Source organism: Hetaerina americana, unplaced genomic scaffold, assembly GCF_022747635.1.
Source record: "Hetaerina americana unplaced genomic scaffold, ioHetAmer1.1.p SCAF_13, whole genome shotgun sequence".
NCBI lineage: Eukaryota > Metazoa > Arthropoda > Insecta > Odonata > Calopterygidae > Hetaerina > Hetaerina americana.
The window spans coordinates 6508356-6534040 of NW_027286403.1; the positions used below are offsets into that span (position 1 = coordinate 6508356).

Genomic DNA, 25685 nt, shown 5'->3' on the forward strand with positions numbered 1-25685 from the left:
GAGTGTTACAAACAACAAATAACCCTATCCGATATTAGAAAATGGTTTAGAAATCTTAAAAGTGAAGTTTACTTTTCCTTGACGTTGAGACATGGACGACGTCAACAGCAAGAAAATGCAAACTTAGAAGTGATAGAAACGTAGTGCTTCAAAAAAATAACAAAAATCAATTGGAGAGACTGAGAGACTAATGTCATTGACGTTCGAAAGAGAAGTCATTGGATGCGTGACTAAAGAGGGAAGCCAATGGAAGACATTGGCTGGGGAAGGAAAATTAATTGAACACATTCGAGGCTCGAATGTTTACTGAGGAAGTTACCACGGAGAGAAAGAAGTACAGATGAAGGCCGTAGGTAGATTTAGAAATTGCTACCAATGTGATACAAGCCATAACTTCATACCCAAAGTAATGCTGATCATGGTATTAACGTGCTAAAACTGTTTTCGGCCGAAGAAAAATGTATGAAGTAAAATAAAAAACATTAAACTGCGCTCTTGGGGTCAATGTGGTAACCATTTCTTTTCGATTCGGAGGCTAAATTAGAATAAAATCAAAAATATATATGATGGATTAGAAACCAAATACAAAGAATTCCATTTTGACATCGACACCTTGGTGAAAAATTTGGTCTTAAATAATTCTTTCATAGTCGCATGGCCTAGATAGCATTCCGTTAAAAATCCAAAGGTGGAACGTATAAAACGCTTTTAGGAAGAAAGAGACTATTTTGCATGAGTTTGCCTATTTTTTAAATTAAAATAAACGACATTCTCAAAGGGCAATTAATTTAATATAGGGAAAAATATGACCATGTTCAGTTAATATGGATTCGGAAGACATCCGTTTGTTTCGTCTTATGTGTTTGTGTGTTTTGAAGTCAATAACTACGGTTTTGATTGCACAGTTTTGCCGTGAACAACGTAGGATGATTTAGATGATTTAAGTAAAACCGTAAAGGGAGGAAACTTGATCTTTGCTCAGAAATTATGAGGAAAAAGACATAAACACTGTAGTCACATTTGCAGCCACAAATGTGACTAAGGAAGTTCATCGGGATCAGACCGACTAATTATGGACGATGGAGTTCATCACTTTGCTCCCGTTAACATATTATTTACCCGTTTACAGGACACCTTAGATGGAAATATTTACAGGTTTAACCTTAATGGCATTTTATTTTCATAGAGAATTTTCGTATATTTTGATCATCAATCAATTTTGAAGTTAAATTAGGAGTACTTGCATAGTAGTTGTGAGGGCGAAAATTTCGAAGGACGCCTAAGGAAAGAGGAAAATCTGGTACCGCTCACGTCGCTGGCCAACACGATGAAAATCATTGTTCCCCCGGTGCGTAATCTAAAATCACTTGCGTCATTTCGCGAAGTATTTTGCTTCAGGAACTCAATCTTGGCGTCATGCTATCGGTATCCAGACCATTTTCTGATTGCTTCAAAAAACTTTGGAATAATCGGTAGCAATCCACCGTGCAAATTACTTATTGAAAAAAAGGAATTGAGACTCTATGGGAATAATCTATTAGTATTTTAGTTCCATCTTGAGCTAAGGTTGGATAGCATTTTACTGGACTACCATCATTTGTCCAAAATTTCCGTATTCCAGCGCATTGTGGACGGCTTCATTATACATTCGTTCGCTCCTGAAGATTTTTTGGTAGGTAATGTACGTACTTGCGGTTCACGCCAAGTTGTGTTGAATGAGATGTATAACTATGGACTCCCTAGGTACTTCCCTTCGCAGCGAGATAATATCACCGTCTGGTTTTTCCACTCTTACTCATTTACTCTAAGTCATTAGCTGTCAATCTCATATGAATTTGAACAAATTTACGTCCCTGGGTATTTTATTGTAAAAGTCTCAATTAGTTGTTTTTTTACTGTTGCAAAATATCCTGAGCCTTGTTGTTGAGCGGAAAAGTATATTGAGGTGGTAACTACTGATAATGAATGAATTAAAAGAAATCAAAAGAGAAAAGTGTACGGTGTACTCGTAAATATCTTCTGGCATGAACCTTTGCCAATATGAGTCATAACGGAAATTCTTTCATGAAGAATAGTCCTATGAAAATGCTCATTTTCCTCATCGCGCTCGGCCTATTATTTTTAGGAATTTTTTCCGTAATCCATTAGCATTCGGTGAAAGTAATCATATTCCGTTTAATGAGTGCGCGGGTTCCGAATGGCGATCTACATCTTTAACGATTGAAACGACGCAGAGAGGAAGGCCCAACAGGAAGGAGCCACTCGAGTGAGCTCACCAGTGGCTCGCAGCAGGCATGCATCTTCAAAAATTTCACTCGAAATTGCACCTGATGTGCGAAGTCGTAACATTTCCGAGAAAGCATCTCTCGATTAATATAGAGGCAATTACCGGAGTACTATTGTTCCGCGGCCGCAAGCGGTGGAAGTCCCAAGATCAAAAAGACTTTCCCTCTCCGCCGTGGCCCAACCCTCCCAAACCCTACCCCTCTCTCTATCTCCCCTCCCCGCCCCCGACTGCTGCCCTCCGCCGCGCTCTTGGACCATTTAACAGTCACCGCCACTGCCGCGAGCACCACTCACCGCCTCCTCCGAGGACTGAACGCTCTTGCCCTCGCAGCTCCTCTCGTGTGCGCCACTGTTGTCGCCTCATTCGTCCAAAATGACCGTGGGGCGCTGCGTCATCTCGCTCGTCGTCCTTACCATGGTGCTCGGCCAGAAGCAGCCACCGGCCCCCGCCCAGACCCTGAGGCCTCCACCGCCACCCGCGCAAGCCACGTGAGTCGCCCACACAACTGTGTTCACCTGCCACACGCCGTCCTCGTTCCGATGCCTCAGTGATTCGGCGGCGGACCACTCGCCAGGTGCCGCGAGGGCTTTACGCGACTCGTGCATATCCGTCTCGGGAAGTGTTCAATTTTATTTTACGGGAGTCGAAAAATGATCGTTTTTTTTAATGTTTTCCGCAACCCGCAGCGATGGAGTGTTCGTCTAGTTTCCGCAGTGTACCAGGGAGACATTGTTCATTTCTTTAATTTTGTTCAAAAGTCGCGAAGCTTGCCTTCGCACGGTCACTCATTAATATTGGAAGTGGAGAACAACGGTTGTCACGTATATCTCACAGAGAATGAAACCGAACGAAAAGGGGAGTGAACTTTGTGTTTTTATTCCTTATGTGGGTTGCCGATTTTGGCGAACCATGTATACTTTCAGTAGGGGAATAGAATTCTAGATGTGCACCATATTCCTTTTTGCAGACCTTGATTTTCCTGCTAGTTTCATTTTTCCCTTAGATCCTGCAGGTGTGGAAGTGATGATCCCCAGGGCTCAGCATGATCTCATTTCCTGATGTAAAAAAAACATTGAGGAGCAATTCTAAGCTTTTCAATAAAATCTGAGAGCATGTAATTTGGATGGGAGTTTTAGACAACTAGTTAAATTGTACAATAAAATAATTGTCGGATTGTTTTCCGTAAAATCTGCATTCAGTTCCAGAGGTCTTATCTTGTGGAACCTCACTGCATTATGTTCGTGCTTTTCTTGCGGCTGAATAATAACTTCAGTGAGAGTGAGTTAAAATTGGAATTATTTTCAACCCAAGTGTTTTGCCTCGAAAAATTTAGTTGTTTTCATTTCGAGATCAATTGAAAAAACTCTAGCGCGCCACTTTCTCTGTGGCCCGGTCTCCGATGAATGTTGGTGCATTATGGTATGGCTATGCTTCTAGCGAACTATTCCTTACTTCCTCCTCAGTATTGATACGTCTATTCATTTCCATAGGTCCTTGAGAAATTATTGAAACATGGAGAATAGGGAAATGAATAATAAATAAAGGGACACTTAGCACTGCTTAAATGAGTGAAAGAAGTAATTATTATGTGATTGAAATAAAATGTTCATAGTAATTTTTTAAGTTAATTTTACTCATAAAAATCGCTTCCCCTTAAATACGGGTTCATTTCAATGTCATTATTGCCATATTAGGAAAAAGTTTTAATCTCTGCAGTATAAAATAACCTCATTCATTAAAGCCACCGTTTCATCAATAGTCAACAGACTTATATTATATGAATAGAACGGAAATGAATCACTCAATGGTGAGTAGAGGTACAAAAGTGAGATAAGGAGAGAAATAACTATTCTGTATTTTTGGATGAATTGTCATTGATCTGGACAACGAGAAATCATATATGCGATAAATGTCACGTATCCGAAAAAATATTTTCGAGTTCGGATACAAAAGACATTAGTATTGCATGCGCTAGTACATCACTGTTCCAGACCACCGAATAATGTAATTGCTTGTGCCATCGTTCTATGGATGTGTAAGTGGAATCGGTACCATTTAAATTGTTCGGAATACATGAAACCTACCTCTGGTTCAATAAATACGTACGCATTGTTTATTGGGAGGTTTCCAGAAACATTTTCAGAAAAGATTTTTGGTGAAAATAAATATTAAAACTTTTGAAAAACAATAACTTTTTAGTGAAATAGGATTCCTTTGCTGAGCCTTATTGTATACCAAACTCACATGCAGTGGTATTATACTGCTCGAAAATTTGGTTGACCCTTTTAACTTTTGCAATAGACTGAAATGAGACCGCTTCCAGCTAAGCGTATCGCGTTTTGATGATGACAAATTTGAATTAAACTCTTCCTCCACGATTCGGAACTCTGGCTTATTTCTTTCTTAAGCAGAATGTCTTTTTTTATTTCTATGAGGGTACAGATTTATTTTACAGTATATTGCGGGGATGCATTGCACTAGCACAAATATTACACCCTAAATTCGGACAGAGTATCACATGAATTTTCCAATCATTCGAAGTGTCCGAAAAAATAGATTTTCTGGGATTCGGATGCCAGTAAGGTGCATTTTTACCAAGTTAAACTCACAATCGGCCCACGTCATAATGTAACTCTCCGATGAAAGTCTCGAGTTCCAGGCGATACTCGGTGCCAGTGACATTTTTTCCGCTCACAATCCGCTAAGGAATTGGGTAGTATAATTGGTGGGCATAAATCCTGTTTTGAAAAGCGAATTCCAACCGAGAAGTCGAAAGCGAAACAAATGTTCACACACGGTTATCGATGAGGAGCATATTGGGAGAGATTAGGGGATTTAGATCGCAGAAAATGCTATGCCTTACGAACACCGCGACAAAAAAAATAAAACCGAGCGGGAAAGCGGGTAAGGAATGGAAATCAAATGGACCGTGGGAGTGGCGGAGAGGGGAGGGTGGGAGTTCACTCTGGTTTTAAGGGGGGCCGGGAATGAGGGGGGGACGGAAGGAAAGAGAGAGAGGTAATTTGAGGAAAATGCTGTCGGGGAGGCGGGCGGGCCTCGGGTCTAATCGCACCGACGGGGGAGAGTGAGTAGACGGCTTGGAGGGAATTTCCCTCGAAAGAGGAAGGGACTCGAGAAAGGTAAATCGGAAGAAGGCCGAAGAGGAAGTTGAGTGGGTGTGTGGGAAGCTGTCGGGAGGGGGAGAGAGGGGTCGTTTGGGAGGGAGGGTGTGAGCGTGTGAGAATTCATGAGGGGAGGAGAGAGATGGGGAGTGAAGTGACCGGAGGAGGGAGGAGTGCTTTGTTGGGTGTGGAGGACGGCGGAGGCGGACGTTTCAATCGAGTATGTCCGGGAAAAAAAATTGAGAAGGTTGCCTCGGAGGCAATTTGCAGTGTAAAGGCGTGAAGGAGGGACGGTCGGAGAAGGGGAAAAGGAGTCCAGGTACGGGTCTACACCATGGAGAAAGCGTGACTGTAAAGCGAGCGGGAGGGACAGAGGGAATATCCCTCCATGAAATCATAAAGACCCCGCCGTGCCTCATACCTTCCCTTTCGTTTTAGCCTGGAAACTTTTATTTTCTGTCCCTTCGTAGTTGACTGTGAGTTAAGTTATGCCTTACGCAATAGCTACCCATACTTATGTATCAGAATTGAATCACTCTCTTAAAGTGATAAAAATTGGCATCGGTTTCGTAAGCCATTATTGCCATTTTAAACCTGCGGCACCGTATTTTCGGTTCGACCTCCGAAACGGACTTTATGTTGTGGCCAAAAAAATATTTGATGATGCCATGACGCTATATTTTGGAAACACGACTGCCGCGAAAACAATTGCAGTTCCATATGTTCCCCCAAATCAAATTTAGTACATTAATATATACCGGTACTTTTAAATGTCCGTCAACAATTGCATCCATTGATATGATTGGGAACAGTCATAAATCAATGAAATTGTAGCATGTCTTAACAAGTGCATCTAATGTTTTTTTCAATCGATCTGGATTTGCAGGTGCACATTTTTTACCTTCAAAATTAAAATGCAAGGAATATATTTTAATACGAAAACATTATTACTTTGAAATTAATGATTGAATAAGTAATAATATATTCATATTATAACATGTTTTATCCACTTTTATCCTGGAGATTAACTCGGCTGAAGTTGTTCCCCCGTAAACCCAGAACAGAAAATTTTTGTGCATTTTTGTGAAACTTGTTTCAAGTTTCCCGATAGTGATTTGGGGGTCACTGAGATAAGTGACCTCCAAACTTTTTTCATCGCTTACTTCTTTTAGTGAATAAAAATAAAAATAGGACACTTCATGGCAAGGTTCGTGCAAACTCTCATCCCAAAGTCCTCAACGACTGCCGCCCAGACTGACCCGCCTTCCACCGCTGCAGTACAGTGCAAGTGTATATGCTTGATTTTATGATATCATCAACGCTCAATTTCTTTCGATGCCTTGCGTTTTTTTTAGATAAAGATTTAACGAAAAAAAAATGCTGAGATTTTCTTCCAGCACCTTTATAGATCGTCTCGATGACCAGATCGCCTTCGCCCATCCATCCTTGAAGGAAAATATTCAAGAAATGAAATAAACTTATCATGAAACAAATAGTGCATAACAATTTTTCATTTAGATAGTTGAAATAAAACCATATGTGGATATGATATCCTTGTACACCTTTCGTGGCAAATGTGCAACCTCGAATGTGGCCTAATATTTAAGACAGATTTCAGAACACTCGATTTATTTTTCCGGTGAAAAGATGTTCAACAAACTTTGGCATCTCCCCAATGCCACTAGTTACGTACGTAGGGTCCTAAATGAAATGCCATTTTTTAAGGTTCCCACTTGGTGTTCCTTGAACGATCGGATAACCCCAAAAGTCTCGACTCACCGCAGATGGGAGTTACTACCCTATTAACAATACCGTCGTCACGGACGAACCTCCTACTGCCAATTTCTGTTGCTTCAGAGTTGTCAATAATGTGGCCTTCCATCATTTTCCTTAACTTATACGAAAAGAATGATAACCCCAGAGGTAATTTCGGACATGCGGAAATAGTGCGTCTTAGTGGATAGGTACTCCGAAATTGTGGGTTTTTCCCAACATTTCGGAGTACCTATCCACTAAGGTGGATAGGTACTCCGAAACTTACCCACCTCTGAAAGGGTCAAAAAAATAGCAGTAGCCCTTACATCATATGAGTGAAAATAAGACAATAACTTAGTGGATTGAAATTGAAATTTACTTCATTTTCAATCCGTTCTTTATCCATTTACTTCGTTCTGGTATCTTTCAAGTTTAAACTTGCCCTCAAATTAAATCAATGCTCGAGTTATTTACCTTTAATTACCCTTTATATCCCCTTTCCTTTACATTATGAAACATTTTGAAGAAACTACATAAACACTTGAAGTTGCCATATTTAGAAAATTTCCTGAATAATATGTTCAATGTGTTGGAAGAGCCTAACTGTTTAAGATTGCAGTTTTGTTTCTCAAGGGTAAACTGCTCTATGATTTAACATAAACTATTATTTTTTGATTGAATTTTTTCTAATTCCATTTATAAATATTTCATTTGCTATCTACTCTAGAGTATTTCCCGTTCATCTATTTTCACCAAAATGAAAACCCTGATTATTTATTTTAAAATCAGATATTTTAATGACTGATTCAGGGTTTTTATGTTGAATATATGGAATGCTGGGTGTGCATTTTATAGAAAAATGAAGAATCTTACCCGTCAATTACTATTTTTATAAATGATTAGATACTCTTACATTTTCTGAGTCACCTAAATTGAGTGCAAACATATATAGCAAGTAGGGTAGTCATAAGATTAAATCCATAGAATTTACGAAGAATTCTTTCTTAATTAGTGAATTCTCGCCTCTAACGCTCCGTCTAAACGAAGAAAGTGTTTGGAGTCTAGGCGGTCGGATGTTTTCAAGCTCCACCAGATTCTTGCGAACACGCTTATTAAGAAACGCGCTCCTGGACGTCAAAGAAAAGAAGGGTATTTGCATTTCCTCCCTAAATAAACATGCACTTCGGATTAGCTCCGTAAAATCTGATACGTTAAAGCTCATGCATGAATGATAACCGTTAGCCTTCAAACCTCTCGACCGAAAGAATGCTTGATTGTTACGATACCTTGCCTAACACGTTCATGTACGGTTATTTTTCTACACTTTAAATCAGTATGGAGCTCACCATCTTATGCAAGATTTCTATGACACATACTTTTAGAATGATTGAATTTGAAAGACTGAATTAGGAAAATATTGAAAATAGTATGCTGAATCTTAACTTCATTTTGCGCATTATAGAAGATTTTCAAGCATCAAAGGCTCTGAGTTATTCAGACACGCCTGGTATTAGGTGGAAAACGGTATACCTATTATGAAATAATCAAGAAGACAGACGGTATTATCCACTTCTTTGTTACTTTAACACACGGTACGCATTTCAACGCTCAGAGATCATCATCAGGTGTACGACTAGTGGTCATCATCAAACGTCGTCATCAGTTTTATACCTGAAGATGGCCAATGGGTGTTGAAAGGAGCATTGTGTTTTTAAGCAATATGTACATGGTTCACCATTGCTGATCATGAAAAGCTCTGAGATCAAGTAAATTTCACTGTCTACAGTGAGGATAGCAGTAAGATGAGGATTATTTATTGTATTAAGATATATAATCAAGGGATATTTAGATACATTAATTACCAGCAGACGCAAAAACGGCTACCAATAGTTAAAGTAAAATGACAGATAACAAGGAATCGTAAGTTTCAACATATCACTTCAGTAAAATTTCTAGCATATGTATATAACATACCAGGAGTATTTAATTATGGCCCGGAATATTAGTTGAGATTATTAATTCATAAAAATTTGTTTTTATGGGAAATAATTATGTGGTGTGAAAATCAGTAATCATATATCATAAATAATTACTAACGGAGTGTTGAGACTCCATGAATGCAAAGAAATACTTTCACGTAGTACCTAGAGGTTTAAAAACTTAGTCCTATTTTCAATTGCATAGTTGACATCAAGTTCGAGGGAATATATGTAACCATTAGTCATTTTAAAGGCAGAGATGATTCCGCACCATGTGATCACTTCCCGAGCACTTCTTTCGTTTCAAGAACTCAATTCAACACGGAGTTGATCTAGGTCGCCCCTGTAAAAGGTACTTAAATACACCGTATTTCCTCAATTGGATAACCGCTTCGGATACCATTTCAAGGACTCACGATTAAATTTCACATCGAACATTAGAATTTAACGGATCCCATATCTCCCGTCACTAGACCGTTAAGACTGGAGAACAGGCGACGACAGCTGTAATTAATTTGAGGTATTTCCCATTACTCAGAACGAAGTTTCTTTGTCACACGAGTATTTTATACAGAGTCGTTTGTGACCCTGGTACACTAACAGTGCATGACTTATGAATAATTTGTTCCTTAGAGAAATGTCGCTATGCTTACCTTGGAGACACTCGGAACCAAATTTTTCTAAAATATATCAAGGCAAGCCTGTGTGGAAGAACTACATGCAGAAAGTGTCGTTTATTTGCCGTGATCTGAAGTGCCGCACTCTGAACGAATCCAACTGTGTGTGCTCACCACTTTAATTAGCGTAACAAGAGAACAGAAAAGCACAGCTATTTTTTTATAAAGAACAAAAGTAGGAAATAATATATGGGTGGCAAGGTCTTAGATTACACACGGTATGTAATACATGTATGTGATAGCTGTCAGGGACCGTCCATAATCTAGTTGTTAGATAACGGTGGTGGCGATGACAAGTATTGCACTAAATTCAGAGGGAAATGGTCTAAAATCCAGCGAACCCGGCTGAAACCGTTCGACAATGTCTTTGGATCCCTGTCCGTATCTTTCAGTTCCACGGCCTAATGGTGGTTGACCAACTTGGGTGGCACACGCACGGTACTTCACGTAATCGGTGGGGTCAAATGCTTTCCGTGACGTCCCGTGACACCAGCGTGAGCTGAAAGAGTAGGAGAAGACGCATTAAGTTCACGAACACGTAATTCAAAAAGGACACAGTGTAAGGGTGTCTGTGAAGTCATATGCGGGTTCTTAAAAAATCGATGCCAACTATTCCCGTCTTTTAGCCAGTAGAAGGAACTACACGCATTGAGAGCATAGACAGATTCTCGTACTTGTTTTGTACTCTTATGACGTCGTATTCTTCCGTAGATTAGAATGAGAATTAGCCCCCGAAGAAATTAATACTCTTTTTTTGATTTTTATAAAACCGGCTGATTTGGTCGCTGCTGGCTATTTTTGTCATATCCCATGGGGATAGGTAATGTTAGTTAGGTTTGCGGTAGCAAACAAGGGTAACCCTACGATATTGTTTGTTTTTAATGTCGTCAAAAACTTTACTACCTTACTTATAGATTTCATACCGTTCTTACAAATCATTTTCCATACCGTGCTGGAAGAGAAAACGTATTATTTAAATTACTTATCAGACTTCCCTTTAATACCTCCATTTCTTGGAGACAAATCTTTCCCCCTTTTGCGCCCCTCCTCATCTCTGTCAATGAAATGAATTATAAAATAAAATTAATGTTAAAAGTTTGCCATTTAATGTTAGTGTTGTTTTCGTTTGCCATACATGTTGTATTTCGAATGGTTGAAGGATTCTCTAGCTTCTCTTTTACGGGGGAGGGAAACAGATGATTCATAAAGGCACAGACCAGGAAAAAGGTGGGTGTTCATCTCACGCCTTCCCCTTTTCGACGTGGGCTACCTTTCCCACAGGGCAAAGTGGATGGGGAGACGCGAAGATATACTCGCAAATCGATGCACTGCCCAAATCATAGGTTGGCGCACAGGTTGAGCTACGATGGAGATTTGGTGCAAAAATGGAACGAATAACGTATGAAAATTTCTATTTCCTACTTTCGTGTCGTAACCTAGAAAATATTGCGCAACATAATTTTGTCCTTTTCCTGTAGCCGAAATTATGTCGTACCGTATTGTATTCCCAACCTTGGCGCTGAGGAAGCAGAGAAATAGGAAAACGAATTGAAGGTAACCTATTTCACCCCAGCCGCCGTGGGCGTTGGCTAGAATCCGACAAAATAGCAGTTTTTCAATCTGCACCGGAAGATTAATTGCCCGAGAATGCCCATAGACTTTTATAAAACTTGTTGCTACCATTCAGCAGGAAAATTGAATGGGAATTTTGCCTGAATTAGAATTTTGCATTGACTAATGCAATTTGAGTGCGCGTGTATCATATATGTATAATTCATCAGATGGATTAATGTATTCGTGATATCGAGAATTTTTAAGGCAGAGGAGTTTAATTCATTAAAAATTTCACTGTTAAAGTGAACATTTATAATGTTATTTCTGACTCGACCTGAGTTAATTAAACTAGACAAAATCACCTTGCGCTGTATTGGAGTTAACTGAAACCAGAGCGGAAGATTTTACATTTATATTAAAGTAATTCTCCCAATCTCACCTTTTCGTTTCCGATCGAGCCTATAATGTAGACTCAGGACTAATGCCATGGAAATATACCTGTAATAATGGAATATTTCCTTCCAAAGCGGTTGTGCTATATGATTCTAGCTTTCAATGCTACGGAAATTAACTCTAAATTAATTCTACCGCTACCTTATTAGTTCTGGATGTCCAATACACTCCCTTGTATCATTATTCCCTTTCTCATGTATAGCTCTTGGTGCATCCACCATGGGTGAATGAAATGAGAGAAAAATGAAGGATTGTTTGTGGAGTACATGAGAGTACGTTGTTTGGCTGGCTTTAGTTATGGGCATTTTAGAGTGAATAAAGTTAGTAATACTATTAATGTTGGAGCTAAGCAGGGGATAAACACACCGTATAAAACTTTGATGACCGATTGGCCACCTTAGATACCAGTTCAGTTCTCATGAGAATATTAGGTTTGAAAATATTTTGTTTTCCGCTCAAAAGGATTGCCTTGGGGAAGAAACATCCAAAATCTTTGTTTTTAAAATTTGGTTTTACCTAATACATATAGTATATAATACTATTGTATCTTAGATAATACGTTATTACATTAACAGTCCCCTCTTACAGGACGTTATGGAGGTACATGTATGTTGATAATTAAGGTCATATCGCAACTCGTTCGCAATTTCTTTAATATTGCCATGTAAAAACAATCTTAAGTTCTTCTGGAGAGAGTACTCCTTCTTGCCAGGAACGATGATATTGGAAGAGTAATTAGTTTTTAGTCAATTCTCTAATTTGACCTACGTTCATCGGTGGTATTCTTTGGAGACATGAATGAATGGCATGCAAGACTCTTCAGGTGAAGCTTCTTAGCGTCTCTAAAGTGCTCGCTGCGAGATTTTTTTCGCTCCGAGCTTCATTATCCGGCAGAAAATACTTCCATTATAATGTAAATCAACATTATTAAAACATTTATATTAGAAGGGACTCTTGAGATGTAAAAATCTCAGAACTTCAGCTAATGTGTATTTTTGTTAAGTGTTAACGTGAAGGACGGGATTTACTTTTTGAATTATTAAGAATGTCTTCTTAGCAGGATCATGGTTATTAAAACTAAAAATAAACGACCCATATTTAGGGTTCCGCAACGTTACGGAGAACTGGACGTTTCATGGCTAACCGCGTGAGTAAATGCACCGTGTATTCACCCCCTCCTTCCCCAGTCCCTCTCCCCTCTCTTCCTCTCCACTAACAAGCTATAACGGACATCTTCTCCTTCTCATTAAAAATCATGTTCCACAAAATTTAGAAATGTATTCCCAAAACAATCACACACCGTGAAATATACGAAGTCGCCATCCCGGAAGGAAAATAATAATTTACTATCGAAATGAGCTTTGCCTGCTGCTTTTTAAATAAGCTGAAAATTGACAGGAATGCATCCGGAGCAAGTAATTTAACGAAAAGCAGGCGAACGCGAATCTGTGCAAATACGTTCATGGCAATCAACCGATAGCCGTTAACTCTTATGATTTGCCTTATCGTGGTTTTACAATAACTTAAAGAATTTTTAAGGAATTGGTTTCTTGCTGAAATGTATTTCAGTTATTCAAGTGAAGAATAGACTCCCAGAATGCGGAGCACTTGAGAACTTATCGAATGCTAGTGGGGGAGTATGGTCAAATGAAAATATTTTATGCATAATTTTGACAATATGATGGCATATAAAATAACTGAGCTTGTTAACTATTACCAAATGTTTTAATTCAAATTTCAAGTAAGGGATATCGAGTCTTCGCAGAAACAGTCAATGCTCTCATCATCAACGTCAAAAAATACAGGAAGCAAAGGAACAGCAACCGGGAGCACGAGCGTGAATCTTTTTTTGCCAGCCATCTCTATTGCTATCCATAACGCGAATTTTCTCAGGATTCCAGTTGGCAAATACGAATCTCACTGCCCGCCTCCATCAATTCGTGGTAGTTCGAGGAAACACATTATTGGTACATCTTTTACTCGAAATTAAAAGAATTGTACTTACTCAATCAATAACCATAAGCCCTCACGTCAATTCATGATCAGCGGTCCCACTCCAGGTTTTTTCTGCCGTAAGGATACAGTGGGATTCACTATTTGTTGCTATTCACGCCACCGGCAAAAAATACGAAACAAAAATTTGGTGAGAAAAATTAAAACGCTGTTATTTCTCACTTAATGAAAGGATTGAACGAACATTTGAAATAGTGTGATTTTGAAACAAAATACGTTGAAAAGTGAATAAATGTTTTACCTCAGTTTCAATTTTATTCAATGTATTCACTATCTCTTAAAAACGAATGAAAATATCAAGTTTTTAGAGTTCCCCGTCAAATTATAATAATAGCTTGCCGTGCAAACGAAAGAATAAACCATAAACAATCATAAAACAATGTTCCTTTCTTTCTAATAGTAATGTAGTGACCTGAGCAGCTGTCAATTAAATTAATTGATTATTTCTTGATACTGAAGAATAAACTTTTATCCATGCCAATAGATCATTTATAGACTTATCGTTGCACGTGATGTTTTTATCTTGTCACCATTTGCTTTTGCTTTTATTTGTATGAATTATCCTGTGTTTCACTTGATTTCATGAGCGGCGATGGAATTGAAGCTTTTTCTCCTTGCCCTTTGATCAATTATTGATAGTAAAAGCAAACAAATGCAGGTTTTGAATGAAATCACTTTTTAAATTTCGCTTTTTGAAGACGGAAAGTCGGCACACCACCTTTTTGGATGCCGTTTGGACAAAAGAAAAAATGTCATTCCTCTTGTAGGGAACCGGACAGCCATTAAATTTGCTTGAGCGAAAAAATTCGCCAAGATATAGTGAATTCCCAAGTTAGGCGACCTCCTTCCATTGCCCTAAAATGCTTTCCGAATCCAGTGTCTTGCTCCGCTGAAAAATTTTTCATTCATGTTAATTACTTCCTGAAGTTGGAAGCGGAAGAAGCAGAATCTCCACCTGATATATAATTACATTAAATTTTCGGTGGAGCCTCTTCAAGTGGATGTTCCACGTGAAAGTTTTATTTACCGTATGATTCAGCCCGTGAAAAGTGTAAAATAATGGATTGCTTTCGAAAAAATGCGTTGAAAATGAAAAGTATTTGACTCCGCGAATGATTTCGAAATCGAATAAATTGTGCTCCGGTCGATTGAGCCACTTAGTTACGCAACGGAAAAGAGCTTTCTTCCGGGATCTGCTTGGTCGATTGTGGAACATGATGGTGCATTTTTAAGCCCGCAAAGGATACTTTGCTCTCCTTATGTTCATTATATGATTTCTTGCTAGATAACCGCTGTGATTAACAGCGGTCCAGAAGTATTTCCGTTAACTGTGGCACCGCTTTAAGGTCAGAGTCAAGGACGTTTTAACGCTGGAAGTTAGTCTAAAATTCAGTGGCGCCCGGGGCCCATTACTATTTTTAATGCGGCCCGCGAACACAAGTTGATTTTTTTAAATAAAACCATATTTGACATCAGGCATTATAATGTATGTATCTTACGACTATTTTAATGAACTTCTTGCTAAATTAATTCAGAAACGTCTATTTCATGGTTATTTATTGCACATATTAATGCAATGTAATAATCCAAGGGCACGAAGTAATTTCTGTGTAAAATTTTGCCCGACGTCACTCGTAAATTCTGGAATTATCTATAATGCTTTATGTTGATAGGGTTTACCTAAATCTACGTCAAGATAAATCTTGCTATGGAGTGGGCTACCATTTCTTTTCCTTGGCGTGAGGATTTTTATGTTTTATAATTACTTCATCCATACGTGCAGAGTTCCATTCTCTTTCCGACATTTCTATTCCTATTTCATAATCTTTTGCGATTATAGGATATGTGTGCTGGCTGGATAGTGTGCCGGACTCCAGTATAGACGGCCAAGACGAACAAGAGTGGCCAGACATATCGCGGAATTCTAGGGTTCAATCGGGTTTTCTCTGCTCCTTTTGATTCCTCCTCACATGCCATCCCTCGAGAGGTGAGTCAAATTTTGACCCCTGGGAGAACAAAAGTTGATACCGATCCGTAGACACTTCTTCACATAATTCAATTGTCTCGTGCACAAAAAACCGTAATTAACGTCAAACCTTGCAGTCAACGAGTGTCTCAGCTCAGTGGGTGCGAATCATGCCTCTTGCCACGTCATGATGAAAAAAATCAACTCTTTGCAATCACATAAAAAATCTCAATCTCAATGCTTGTTTCATTACCCTAATAAATTGCATAGTATAATATTTCGTTGGTGTTAAACGGGAAAAAATAAACTAGAAACTCGCTATAAACTTAGCATTCAGATTTACCATCACTGTGGTAAGCAAGTAGAAGCCAGAACGTATCGTTTTCGTGTCTTCATTGGACCCTCACCAATTTGAAATTTATTATTTAAAAGTTAAACCCAGCGGCGGCTGCCTACTGCGCTACTGGTTTCTTTCATCTATTTTTCTGTCGCGGGAGACATGAACAATTCATGAAGAGCAAGCAGTATTTCTTCTTGAAATGTGTATTTAATGAAAATATTAAGATCTTCGGGCTTTCTTTTCGTCATATATGAAACCAACGTAGGGCTCCCAGTGGTCAAAGATAGATGTAAAGAAGAATATTCCGGCGATCAAACAGCTGCTCGTATGAATTCTTCCTTGCAAATGTTAATATAATTGGTCACTGTAGCTGTCGAATTTTCCGTGTTATTTTCGGTTTGAACGATTTGATTACTAGACTGAAAAGAATGGCCATTTTTTCGCATTAAATATGATTACGAAGAAAAATGGACGATATTTTGATAATTTAATGAGAAACAGAATAAAATGAATTTGTGCAAAACTTTCTGCAAACACGTCGATATAAACCAATGAAATAATAAGGTGTAGAGGGTAGGTCAATAGTGGCTGTTTTCCTTCAGTTCAGCATTCCTGCGGTTCTCCAACGGTGAAGATTTCACTTTAAAGCTACAGTTTGACAAGCTACTCTATTTTCTTTTCTTTCAACTCATGGTTCCCAGTGTAAGTTGCGAATCATCAGATCTACATTGTGTTAGAATACCGTCGATTGAAACCTCGTATTTAAATAGCTTTCCCGGAAAATAAAAAAAACTGTTTATCGAGTAGAATTCAGATTAGAACGAGTCACCACAGAACCAAGAGTGACAGCATGTGCCAAAACGTATTTATGCCTTTATTTATTTGTAACCATCAACCTAATTCGGTCGCAATGAAGTAGAGCGTGAATTTACTCATTTGTCAATAAATTCCAAGGACTTTAGTATGGAAGTAATCATATTGATACTTTATTTCTATTAATTTTCATATCAAAATTATTTTCAAATATCAGCTACGCTTGAATTTGAATGTGATGATGAAAGAAAATAGTGGCATAAATCCTATATATTGTGGCCTTTTCCTCGCAAGTACTCAGAGAAGAGGAAAAACATGCCCGAAATTTCTCCATTTTTACACAACTTCTGGGCCTCACTCGAAAAATTCCTCACGTTCAAACGTGCAACGTCACTTCAGAATGAAACACTATCTCACCGACTTTCGATGGAGAAAGCAGGATTTAGTTGAAATTGATGAGAGTCTAGGAAGGAATATTGAGCAGAGTTGGGCGATGTGTAGAATTTAAAAATGTCACTTTACTCTAAGTACGTTAATAAAGAATACAGGAAATTGTTTCGGTTTTTTTAACCAGGTCTACTTTATAATGATGTACCTAATGAAACGAGGATTGCAGTAGATGTATTCTTTGATTTGCAGAAATGAATTCGTCACGACTTTACTCGAAGTCACGAATGTGTTATCAGTGGAAATTCACCTTCTTAGACGTGTATCGAAAGGCCGCGTATATTCCTTATTTCATTCATTAACATTCAAAGTATAGGATGTTCATTGGAAAGGACACTACGCATTGCCCGTCGCTTCTTTGATGCTTCTTTTGCCTCTGATAGAAATTTAATTTTTGTTAGTAAGCATCAATCGGATTTAGTTTTATGTCATTTGTTTTGCAATCATATCGTGAACGACATCTCCCTAGATTTCATGTTGATAGCAGAATCAGCCACGAAAAGAAATGTAACCACAGCCGGAATACCAACAACACACCCTCGGCATAAGATCGCATTTAGCGGAAGATTTTAGTAGTGGAAATGGTAGCTTTGTCACCATATTCTCGGGATATATGTAGTCTTTTCGCCTTTTTCAAGGAGTACTCTGAATATTACGGTTACAACCATTCCTGAGGAAAGGATGGTGTTAAAATTTTGTGACCTCCTTTGAGATAAACTATCAATATTGGTTAGCAATCCGAGGATTTATTTATAGCAGCTCTCAAAGACCTCCTGTTACCTGCTGCTTTTCTCATTCTCCATAAGTTTCTTTTCTCAGCATAGTCCTTCACTGGCATCTTCCAACACCTGCTTCTTCTAATACCTCTTTGATCTTCCTCTCTTATTCTACCACTATACGTTCCCATAAATTATGGTTTCCAGTAAGATATCTTGCCTCACGCTGTGTCAAATTAGTTTGCCCCTGTTTTCTTTGTTTTGTTTCACCAAATTACCTAGACTCTCCGAAGAACTTTCTCACTTGCTACTCTATCAATTTTATTTCCAGCACTCTTTGGTTGCAGCCTATTCCCATCGCCACCAATATTTCTTTCTTTACTGCTCCTATCATCCATACTATATGCCACATCCATAGTAGAATAAACCCCGTATTTGAGTGCTAATGAGCCGATGTCTTATGTCTATGCTAGTACTATTTGTTATTGGTAGTTTCCTCCCCTCGCAGAAAGTTTTCTTCGCGACTCATTTTCTATTTACTTATAACTTGAATTGAACTAAATGGATTCCCTAATGAAATAATTCACAAATGTATCTCGGAAACAGATATTTGGCAACAATATCGTTGAGTTGTGCTATAAAATTGAAATTATGAAACCTTTTTATGAATGGTACGATATTGTAAGAAGCAGTCGGATGATGGAGCGCAAATGCTGTAGCCATCATGGCCATAGAGAATGTGTAAATAATTAGGGAAAGAAATAAATTGTGAGTAGGAGTATGGACGGTGGGAAGCTAGGTCATTCTGAAAGTATGGAGGCCCCACATGTACGGATGGAAACTGCACTTAGTATGTATGCGCAAGTACGGACGCATGCCAACGAGTGCCGCCCGAAAACCAGCCGATTCCTCATCCTGCCTTTACACTTATATTATTAGTGCACGAAACAACAGCATAATTATAATTCCTCTTTTAGGAACTGTGACAACAAGTGAATTACTTATAAAGGTGGTGATTCGAGTTGACTCACGAGAAAGGTAGTGTGTTACAATGTGGAGATGGTTCAGCACCTTTGTCGAAAGATGACAAAGACCTCTCAGTTCAGCGTCTCATTCAACGGAGGAGTGAACTTGGATCGTTCTAGAAAAGGTTTTCAAATAGAGAGTGGAATATTGCAGAAAAATCCGCCATCGTTGAAACTTGCAGCTCGGCTCTTGTCACGGGAAACTAGTAAATGTGCTATTGAGCCAATCGGATCCCATTTCAGTTTTTGTCTAGCCAAAACCTCATTTATCACTTTCCTTTTTATCAATGAGCATATTTAGCAAGAAATCCAATGTAAAATCTACTGGAGGTTTGTTTCTTCCTTTAGCAAATTTTGAAAGTTATCGCTAATATTTTATTGCTCCCTTCGGGTAACAAATAATTATTGTAGCTGAACCAAGGTACATACACGTAAACAACATTTTTTGCTACAAAATTATTCTGTGCTCAGATTAACAGCATTATAAATATTTCTTCCCTGTCATAAAAAAATACGGGAGGATTGTACTGAATAATTCAAAGCGAGCTGATGAAAATAGATTTTCCATTGAATCCTTTTCTACAAAATATAATAATTATTTACTGATAATCTGTTGAAAATATTGCAGTGGCTCCGGATAAGGCCAGGTAATAAAATTAAAATTGAATAGCTGCTCTGCCTTAAGATTCCCAGCGTTTCCAAAATAAAATACGTACACGGTCACTCTTTGCAAGTATTTAGTTTTTTTCTTTTTTGCTTAACTTTTATTTAAAATCAAGAAAGAATTTAATTTTGAATTGTTGTATTTTATTCTCGTAACCTAATAAACAGCCGGGGGGAAACATGTAGCTGAATTCTTCCTTGATAGAGACAATTAACATTTTATAAGCTACTCCTAAGAAAATACGTCACACTCATTCACACACGCATATATATATATATATATATATATATATATATATATATATATATATATCTATCTGTATAATTATATGCATGTGTGTATGTGTGTGTGTGTGGGTCGCCGTAGTCCAGGGGGTGGAGCGTTGGACTACTGACCGAAGGGTCCCGGGTTAGATCTTCCTGGGAAACCATAACCGGCACAGGGCAAGGAACTGGTCCCCCTACCCTGATGTGTGAATATCACACGCCGTCGGGCTTAGTACCGGGTGAACTCTACCATCACCTACCAAACCGACCTTCGGGTTGATTGCTGTGTTTATGATTTATGGTTATATATATATGTATGTATATGTATAAATACATAAATATATATATATTATGTATACATAAAAATGTATAAATATATATATAGTATGTATATATATTATGTATATATATATATATATATATTATGTATATGTATATATATATTATGTGTATATATATATATATATATATATATATATATATATATATATATAATGTATATGTATATATATATTATGTGTGTGTGTATATATATATATATATATATATATATATATATATAAAGTGTCATTGGAAAAAATTAGTCACATGAGGATCCGCCCCGAAATTTCGTAACCGGTTACGCGGACCGCCGCGCTCGTCGGGTCGCACTTCCCGGCACGAGCGCAGAGGATTCCTGGCTCCCTCTTCCCCTTCCCTTCGGCCAGAGGCGACGATAAGGCTCTGATGCCCGTGGAAGGTCTTAACTGTCGCGATCACGTCACTCTTGTTTTGACGGCCTGGGTCCTTGGGTGGTGTGCCGTTGGGCTTCTCCCTCTACCCTCGCCCCCACTCTCCCAACTCCCTCCTTCACCCGAAGTGCAACCGGAGACACGCGTGAGATCCGCCAGGGCCCCCCGGGTCCCCCTCCACGGGGGCCCACCAAGGGGATCCGCCAGCGTGCAGCAAAAGTGAAATGCTCCAGTTTAGACTTTTTGCCGCCAGTTTCCGTCTCTGTGCGGGTCCGTCTTTTTTTGTGCGCGGCTGCTCTTTTTTTCGGCCACGGAGAGAATTGATGCTTTCACCTCAGTCTCGCCGTTTGCGCTCTAACAATAGAGGGTTGAGCGGTGAAAAGAAATTGCGTGTCCATTTGGGCATGAAGGTATTTGCGAGAAATCTATATCCCACGGCGGCTCCGAATTTGATTTTAAACTCCGCAAATTGGCGAGGTTCGTAATGCTCCGGTTTCCCGCCGCTGAATTTCGTCAATTTTATGGACCGAGTGGTCTGAATTGGAAGCCGGCGAAAAAGTTTTTGACTTATGCAACTGTCACATTGTAGGGAAAGTGAAATGACATTTCATATACCTATTTTTATGTGCTCCCGAAGTGCAGCCTCTGATTGCTAGAACCATTGCGGCGCTACCAATACCAGAAGCTACGCAATTTTTGAGGCCACATAGGTGATGTATAGCACAGAAATGGACCTATCATAGGAATGCTTTGTTGGCCACATATGCGTTTGAATTTTCATAGCTACGTAGACAATATAAATTGCCTGAGAATTCACATTCAAATCAGGTTTATAATCTACTCGTAGTTAAAAACACTCCCGATTAGCCCGACAGTGACTAATGCGGTGGTATAAGAAAGAAAATGGCTGATGAAACTAAATAGTGGAATGTTTTTAAAGATATGTGGCGATACAAAGATTTATATACACTAAACCGTTGTTAATTATCTTATTTTACTGCACATTTGTTGATTATTTCGATTTTTAGTCACTTATAAACTATATATGCTATCATCGTGGTAAAGAGAAGGCGTGGTAAATTTAATAGTGCATTGTGCACTAGAATTCAACCGTGGAAAATATGATCTTGCAAGAGTGCATTCTATGTTGAATGGTCCTGAAACTAGAGCACAGAGCTTACGTTCATGGTTGCGGTATGCCAATTTAAAACATGGGGGATTTAGTAAAATGATTTGGCAATACCTTTTATACCCCTCCGTGAGCAATCATTCGGAAGGCTTGCGTAAATCATCAAAGGTAGTGTTGATCTTGGTTACTCGGTCGTAAGATCCTTTTGGCGTAATATAATGGCCCATCATCCACGACGAATCCCTATAGAATCGCAAATCTCTCTGGCCTGACTGACTGGAAGCACTTCTGTACTTTCGCCTGCTTTCTCCTTCCTTCCGACACTTCTAACAAGACAGATGTCCCTAGAACGCTCTGTTATTCTCACTGCCTATGGCTCAGTTTTGAAGTGTTAGCCCAGCTAGCGTCTGCTCGACGCTGATTCTTGTCATTATGGATAAGATAAATTACTGTCACGCAACTTCTTTTATAATGTCCCCACTAGTACGGTTCTCAGGTTTAATTTATATCTAAGAACATTCTCCTTTCAATCTTCCATATATATTTGGATGTAAGATATTCAAACTCATCTGGATTTACTTTATCGAATATTTCATGAAAAATGTTGGACTTAATAAATCTCTACTTAATATTTATTTCCTAATGCATGAAGTCTTTGATTCAGTCTTTACTGAGATTGCAATATCCGTTGAAAAATACCTTTATATTATGCAGAACATGCCAGAGTCTGTTTTTGACTTTTCTGAGCGCCTGCCCGTAGCAAATTTCATTAGGTATAATTGTCGCATGAAATTTGTCTGACTACGTGAATTTAGTAATTTAATCCACGTGAGTGATGAAATGCGTAAAATTTTCTTAATTCCAGGATCTTCTGTCGACTAAGGTCTTGTAACATCTCAAAACTATTGACATTTCAATCCAAATGAGGGCAAGGATATTCATGCTTATCGTAGGCCCGAAATTTTGAACATAATCACAGTTACAATATCAGGCGCCGATCATGTTACGAGGGTCATCCGGAAAGTAGTACCCGTTCGTGAAATAAAGACACAAAAGTAAATATTAACAAACATAAAAAATTTTATTTGAAAGAGGATACTTTAAACTACTTCTCAACATAATCTCCAAGCAAATTAAGGCATTTGTCATAACGTGTGACAAGTTTCTGTATTCCTGCTGCATAGTCCTTCGCCGCCAGCTCATTGAGATACGCGAGGGACCCATCTTGCACAAATGTTTGCATAATGCAGATGGTGTTTAACAATTTCATGAACAATTGTTCGAGAAACATTGGGAAAATGCTCACAGATGTCATCAATTGTGACGCGCCGATCGTTCCTCACGAATTCGTCAACTGAGCTCACCAGTTGGTCTGTAATGACAGACGGTCTCCCCGAACGCTCATCGTCGTGTGTGTTCCCCCTCCCCATGTTGAAGTTGCGACACCACCGCCGAACAGACGACTCGTCCATTACATTGTCTCCATACACCTCCTTTAATTGGCGATGAATATCACATGGGCGAACGTTTCTTGCATTGAGGAATTTAATCACTGCCCTCACTTCACAACTGGCGGCGTTCTCAATTTTTTTAAACATTGTAAACAATCACAGAAACAACACAGGCAATGCTAGCGTCACGCAACTTGGCTCAGAGAAGGCAGACAAGCCACTGAAGCTATCTGACCTCGTCCAGCGGCTACTCGCGTCGTCAGCACTTCATGCGGCACGAACGGGTACTACTTTCCGGATGACCCTCGTATTATAAATGAGCTAATAATCCATACCAATACTAGTAGCGGAGAACCCACGGATATGCTGGCTCGAGCTTCTCTTCAGACAAGGATTGTCCGGCATGGTTGTAATTTTACACAATATTTGTCTGCGGTACGAAATTTCGGCTTCGGTTTTTGAAGCATATTAAATCCAAATAATCCAGCTCATCCACTTTACCTGCTCTTTGAAGTCAGGCCTGTTTGATACTCGCTTACTCGTACAGAAATAATTTTCTAGAATTATACCTCACCAAATTTGTTTTCGTGTCAGAGCAGCAAGAAGAATTACTCTCAATACTGCAGGAATTACTCGTGTTTTAATGGTGAAAGCACAGTTGACAACTTTTAAGAATTAAATCCGAGGCCAGCATGCTACTGCAATGCATTTTAAGAGAGATATTTTTCTTTAAAAATCAAATTGTTTAATACTTAAATGTTACCTTATGAATCTTTAAAAATCGCACAGTGGAGAAAATTGACCCCGCGTTAAGTGCCGCCGAGATCCGGGACTCAGATACCACCTGCAGACGGTTTCTATAAGTTTATTTTGAGCCTCATTCCAGGAAGTTTCGATGTGTTGCACGGAAAGCTTAAAAAGACACTCGTTGCGAGCTCTTTTTTCGGAAACAGGTTGAAAATGGCTTCCCGTGCATACCATACCGCGGTACCATCTCCTCTCTTCCCCCTATAAGTATGCCAATTCCTTAATAGAAATTCATAATTCTAGTCCAAATTGATATTTTTCCAGTATCCCTGTTTCTCCATTTATCCCCGACAAAATCAATAACCTTAGCTGGATATCCCGTTAATTGGCAGCTAAAATGATGGGCATTGTGATAAGATAAAGGAATTTCTATTCTGTAGAAACATTTTCCTTAATTTATATCGTTTAGAGAGTTACCCAAGTGGAATGTCACGCCATTCCCTATGCTAGTCCATATAACTCTTTTCTCGGCATCTTTCCCCGTTTCTATTTCATGAATGATAAAATGCCATGTATGTATATATTACCACAAAGAAATTTGTATTTACAATAGCAATTAATCTTTACTCAGACCTTTGCATTAGCCGTGTATCCAAAATGAATAACTTTTGAGTGGCTAATTCAAAAGGGTCAATTTTCTCCACATGAAATTGCGATCAACACACCTGTTACTGTCCCAGTTCCCCGTTTATATGAGTGCGTTGTGTAGCACTAAATATACTCAAAACTTTGCATATTTGCACCGATTCGTGAAAAGGTGAACATTTGCTAATTATTCGGTAGTAGATATCCGGAGTCTTCATCTTTCAATTCATCTATAGTCACGCTAATAACGTGGATACATGCCTTGAGTTTACAAATATTGCAGTAGAGGTATTACTCTAATTTGCCGAGACGAGTCCAGCTCTATACTTTCTATATTTATATACAGGCCTGAGTCAAACATTATAATATCATTGACTTTTTCAATATGCTTATCACATGCAAGACCAAATCACGGGTATCCTGATTCAAATGCACTGTGATCAGAGGCAACTCGAGAGGGATTTAACCCAAGAGCAACGAAGTTACAAGAGATTTGAGGATAGCTTCTTTAGCTTTACAGCTTACGGTGAATTTCTACTGCGGTAGAAAGCCAATAAATGGAACAGAGCGTTAAAATAGCAAGTGGTTACACGATGAGTGACGCGTTGAATTGCACGGCGAGCCACGGAGACTTCACGCCTCGATACCTTGGAATTTCTCTCTGATCTGCCACATCTTCCCGATCTCTCCTCCTTACCTCGTTGCCACTAATCCATAAATCTCATCACGAAATCCATTGTTAATATTTCAGCTGACGAAAAGGAGCTCGGTCAAAGATGAACTATCTACATTTGGTATAAGATTGAAAGGGAGTTTGTATTTGGCAGAAATTTATCAAGATTTGATGCCGCATCGAAAATGCTATTGCTTGTTAAACAGTACATGCAAAATTGGTGTCAACTTAT

At 38.8% G+C, this 25685-nt stretch overlaps 1 protein-coding gene across 1 annotated transcript in view; it reads left to right on the forward strand.

The window, feature by feature from the left end:
- Nucleotides 1–2659: 2659 nt before the first annotated feature.
- The window catches only part of LOC139686125 (von Willebrand factor D and EGF domain-containing protein-like), a 52160-nt gene continuing 29134 nt past the window's right edge, over nucleotides 2660–25685 (forward strand). Inside the window, exon 1 of the mRNA XM_071583309.1 lies at nucleotides 2660–2775. Coding sequence (XP_071439410.1) covers nucleotides 2660–2775 — 116 coding nt within the window. The remainder of the gene's footprint in view (nucleotides 2776–25685) is intronic.